Raw genomic sequence first — 5,348 nt, 5'->3', positions numbered from 1 at the left:
TGTAGAAGTAGCATGACCCCTACTTCGGCCGCGACCTCGCCCACGACCACGACTACGACCGCCCGGAATATGCTTGAAGCCACTTGGATCACGCCTGGTAGATGAGGACCACTGTTGGCCTTGTGGTCGACCCCTGGTTGTCTCATGTATCTCGGGCTCTTCATAATCTACATCTTCAGGGTAAAGCTCCGCAAACAACACTCGGTTCACACTTTGCATAGAACTGGCATCACGAAGTAGTACCTCATCAACCAGGGATCTAAACTGCGTCGTGTCCTGTTCCAACTCATCCTCAAAGATAGGAATGTCAACACCGTCTCCAATGACTAGGGTTTTCCAAAAAGGATGGACCTGATCCAAATACAACCCCGTACCACCCTAAATCGAGGTGTGTATAGTACAAGCGCATGGGAGTCCGTGTGTCATCAACATCGCACAACCACAACGCTCGTACACATCATCAGATAACTCTCTCATCCTGTTCACCTCCTGCTTAAGAATTTTGAGAGCATGGAAGGAAACATAGCTACTGAGATTGTGCAAGGGCATTCTCCTGTACTCCACTCCAATTCGTCGTCTGGAGTCCTCCAAATGATGACGAATTTGAATAAGCAAACCCTCAGTGGCGCGGTGTACACGGTTGAAGATAGAATCCATTGACCCTTTGGAGCTTCCGAGCCACTGTTTAAGCACCGAATGTTGACTCTCCACCCTACACGTGTTCACGTTGCCAAAGTGCAGCACCTTATTTGTCCAAGCCGGAATAAACTTGTTCTTGTGCACAAGCCAAGTTTTTTTCACATAATCCACAATGGTATGCCTTGACCTTCCCCAAGTATCCTTCATTTATTGCAACTCAAATTCATATTCATCCTCAGTTGTCGCATTCATGATTTTTGACCACCTCCCATTCCTAAATTTCTCGGCAGTCACCATGTCTTTCTTACACAAATGTTATACCTTGGCCAACACATCTTTGTTGATGTGCCACCTACATAGCAAGTGAGCTGTGTTTGGGAATATCTTTTTCACCGCCTTCATAAGTCCCAACTCTTGATCAGTTAGTATCACCTTAGGAGTCACTTCAAAACCTATATACAACTTCAATTTCTCCAAGACCCACTTTTAACTCTCATAGGACTCTGTCTTCATTAAAGCATACGCGATCAAAAAGTTTTGATTTGTCGGTGTGATCCCAACAATCTCGAAAAATGACATGTTGTATCTGTTTTTCTTGTAAGTGGAATCCATCCCTATGACATGTGGATATGTTCGTAACATATTCGCCATCTCTGGATGTGCCATAAAGGCGTGGGTGACAACACGTGTGTCGGGGTCAGCAGCTACCCAACTAACGTATTTGCGCTCATTGGCCAAGTGAAGGAACTGGTTGACGACATCTCTCCCTTCACTAGCATCAACCCTAACACGACTTCTGAAATTGTAGATGTGTCTCATGTTAGAGTTCTCAGTGGGAAACGCATCTTTCACTGCCGCCATTATGTGACTAGGTTTAGCACATGCTGAACTCATTTGACTAACCAATTGCTTCGCAGCCGGACTTAGACCACTCACTTGCCGATGACCCTCTCGATATACCATCATTGGGTGGTTATGCAAGCCATGCATACCTGATGAAGGAATGATTTTCCACCCTTGATCGTCCACCATACATGTGACCTTGATACGAAATGGACACTTAACACCCTTTCTTTTCGTGTTTTTCCGTACAGCATTCTCCATATCTCTATCTTCGGCTGTGTTTCTATGGCCACGATCGCACTTAAGATACTTGACCGGTCGACCATCTCGTTGTTTCTTATACGAAGACTTTGTAAGGAAAAAGCCGTAACGTATGGAAATGTTTTGTGCCCATTCAAATGCTTCTTCAAAAGTCGGGAAGATCATTGACGTTATAAAATATGAACTGTAGTCGATGCCATCGCCACCATAATCCGGCAGTGATGCCTATTAAACATCCCAACAAAATATTTTTAAAATAATAATCAAAATAATAATAATCATAATCATAACAACAATAATAATCATAATCATAGTTATAGTAATAATAACAACAACAACAACAACAACAACAACAATAATAATAATAATAATAATAATAATAATAACAATGAAATAATAATAATAATAATAATAACAATTAAATAATAATAATAAAAACAATATTAATTAAAAAAAACAAACCGGGCAAATCGGGCGGTTAAACCATGGTAAAACCGTGCAATCCGGGCGGTCCAACCACGGTCAAACCGTGTAGTCCAGGCGGTTTGACCATACCTGGTTTGACCACAGTGGACCGTTTTTTTTGGGCGGTTTGAGTTTCTGCGAAAATAAATTACCTCGCGAAGTGGATCCGGCGGAGTACACGGCCTGTCGCTATCACTGTCCGTCATGTTGGCGGTGGTGGCGACGGTGCAATGGTGGTGACGGGCGGTGGTGGTTGTGTTAGGAGAGAGAGGAAGAAAAGGGTAATGTTGGAAGTTTACATAAAAATGTGGGCGATTTCGATAAAAATGTGGGCGTTGTTTAGCAGTTCACAATTTAAACCAAGGGGGAGACCATGGCCTACCCTAGCCCCTCTTGGTTCTGTCACTATGGAGTTGGAATTTACCGAATTATTGTAATTTACTTTGACTTAATGGAGTGAGAATTTTTTTTTTTCCGAAATAATCCACAAAGGAACATCATTATATTAATAAATCAGATGAAGTGACATAAAGACTCTTGTAAAAACAAAAAAAAGTGACATAAAGAATGCGAGTCGTGAGAGAGTGATGGATAACTAAAGTGGTTAGAGCTCCCCTCCTGATTCCAAGAGATATTGGGATCGATTTTCATCACCCGCCCTTGTGGCTCTCTAAACACCCAAAAAAAAAAAAAAGCGAGTCGTGATTATGTTATTCATGTAATTCAACACTTATTAGCCAACTTTCCATGGTTGAAAATGAGCCAATTCATGTGCTATCCTATTCCCACACGCTTCACAAAAAAACTACTTAAAACAATCAAAAGAAGAGCACATTTTTAAAATATCCTCTAAAATTAAGTGGAAGAAACTTGGTCATGTAGACTTGCCTCTTAGAGCTTGAATAACATTCTGACAATCACCTTCAATGATGACTGTCCTCACTCCCATCTCATGCGCATAATTCACACCCTAAGCAATAACCTTAGACCACTCTCATTCATTGGTGGGGAGGGGGGGGGGGAATTGGAAATAAATGACATTGTCTCTTTACCCACTTTCTCACTCCTCTTTTCACTTTTTCTCATGGACATTATATTTTGGATTTTTTGTAAATTACCACCCCAAAATGTACCATGTATTGAAATAACCACCCATTTTTTTGAAATTAAAAATAACCACCCATATTACCACCCAACCTATACTCCGACCAGTTTTCCGAGCATGGACCCCACATAACTACTTTTTTTTAATTTTTATAAAAGTTGTTTATCGATTTATTTCCTCCCTTGTTTCACAAAACTACTCCCAAACTTAAAATTCTGCATTTTTCCACAAATTCTACCAATTTTACACCAAATTTTGCAAATTGACAAGCGAATCCTTTGAAAAACGCACTTAAATTTTTTACACCAATTTGTACAACAAGGTAATTGAAGAACGCACTTAATTTTTTTTTTTTGGTTATTTGCAATGTTTTATGAAGTAGAATTCATGTTATACGATATTTGTTGTGTTGGAATGTGTTTTATTAGGAATTTAATGATGTAATCATTGTTTGATTCATTCAATTTGACTTGAATGGGAAATTAGGGTTTTTCATAATGAAATTGTGGGGCACATGCTCGGAAAACTTGCCGGAGTATAGGTTGGGGTGGTAAAACCTACAATTTTGTAAAATATGGGTGGTTATTTTTAATTTCAACAAAAATGAGTGGTTATTTCAACACGTGGTACATTTTAGGGTGGTAATTTAAAAAAAAATCCTTATATTTTTATAACTTCTCACACACTCGTGAACTAAAATAAAACCCCACACTATTCTTTCTCCTACTTTTTCTCTCTCCTACAGTAGGAGTCCTATCCACACACTCACAACTCTTTGTTTAAATTTTCAAGCTTTTTTTTTTTTTTTTTTTTTTTTTTTTTTTTTTTTTTTTAAAAAAAAATTTATCATGCATGTCCCACCATTAATGTAGCTTTTCCTTTTGCCATTGCTGTGGGCAACGTCCAATTCCTCATGGTCATTTTTTTTAATGTCCATGATTGTGAACCTAAAATACGTATTTTTTCACATAATTCTCCTCATGAGCAAAAATGAGACTGCTCTTAGGTTATGCTATATTCAAGTTAAAGGAGCTCAAGTGTTAGATAATAATTTATAATAAGGTTGCAAAGGTGTAATAAACACCACATTCTAAATAATTGAGTTGTACAGTTGGGATTTTATAAGCCTTAGCATTTAACAATGTTGTTAAGTGTAGCGGTGAAAACTCTGATTTACGTGTAAGTTTTCATAAGTTTACTTTAAGGTGAATTGTTTTCTTGTATTTCTCATCTTATTAGTTAGAAAATCAAAAGTGTTATAGATACGATTTTAGCCTCTTAGGTACATGAAAGAATAATCATTACAAAAATAAAATCATAGTCTTACCAAAATTCAAGTTAATAAAAAGATTTTTGGTTAAAAACTTTCGAGTTCAACGTACCACTTAACCTAACAACCCACTACAAAAGTTGATTTATTTAATCATTGTCCTGTCTCAGGTACTTAAAAAAAAGTATTTAAGTGCAAACCCCTACTAGTTTTTGGTTGAGAGAAGGTAGGCTATACCATTTAGCATATGCAACAATTACATACGATATTTTCTGGGTATATTTGGGTCACCGATAGTTTCAAGTTGGATCAAAACCAAAAAATTTAAAACTATATCCAATCGATCTCGGTGTAGTTTTCTATTTTCTGGTTACATAATATTTGTCATATAAAGAATGAAAAGGTGAAATTTATTAAAATATCCTCCCTATGATATTTGTATTATGGATTTTTGTCATTAAAAAGAAAAAAACGATCACGAACAAGCACATAGTGATAGCTCAAGTGATTAGAGGTTTAGTGCTTCTCTCCCAATTTCATGAGATCATGAAATTGATTCTGCCCTTTGAGAATTTTGAATTTTAGTTTAGTACTCCACCAAAAGCTTGCATACCGTATACGAGATCCATAATTAGATGACTCTATAAAGACCGCCCTATTTATAAGTTCGACGGATTTGACCCATTTATAGGTGGGTCGGGTCGGGGCTTTTAACGGGGCTCCAAGGCCTATTGTTTTCAATAAGAAAACAAACCTCCTCCTCCT

The 5,348-nt window shown here is 37.8% G+C and overlaps 1 protein-coding gene across 1 annotated transcript; it reads right to left on the bottom strand.

Moving 5' to 3' along the window:
- Positions 1 to 1,125: 1,125 nt before the first annotated feature.
- On the bottom strand, positions 1,126 to 2,414 carry LOC145592265 (protein FAR1-RELATED SEQUENCE 5-like). Its single transcript, XM_081648712.1, has 2 exons — positions 2,361 to 2,414; positions 1,126 to 1,968 (listed from the first exon to the last, which is right to left on the bottom strand). The coding sequence occupies exons 1-2, from the start codon at positions 2,412 to 2,414 to the stop codon at positions 1,126 to 1,128; spliced, it is 897 nt and encodes a 298-aa protein (XP_081504838.1).
- Between the last annotated feature and the right edge of the window lie 2,934 nt (positions 2,415 to 5,348).

Source organism: Chenopodium album, chromosome 18 (assembly GCF_948465745.1).
Source record: "Chenopodium album chromosome 18, dcCheAlbu1.1, whole genome shotgun sequence".
In the NCBI taxonomy this organism is placed as follows: Eukaryota; Viridiplantae; Streptophyta; class Magnoliopsida; order Caryophyllales; family Amaranthaceae; genus Chenopodium; species Chenopodium album.
This window is presented reverse-complemented; position numbering and strand designations above follow the sequence as displayed.

Excerpts from the sequence above, each read along its gene's own strand:
- LOC145592265 (XM_081648712.1), bottom strand. The coding sequence starts at position 2,414 with ATGACGGACAGTGATAGCGACAGGCCGTGTACTCCGCCGGATCCACTT. Across the intron at positions 1,969-2,360 it reads CGCCGGATCCACTTCGCGAG|GCATCACTGCCGGATTATGG; the intron begins GTAATTTATTTT and ends GATGTTTAATAG.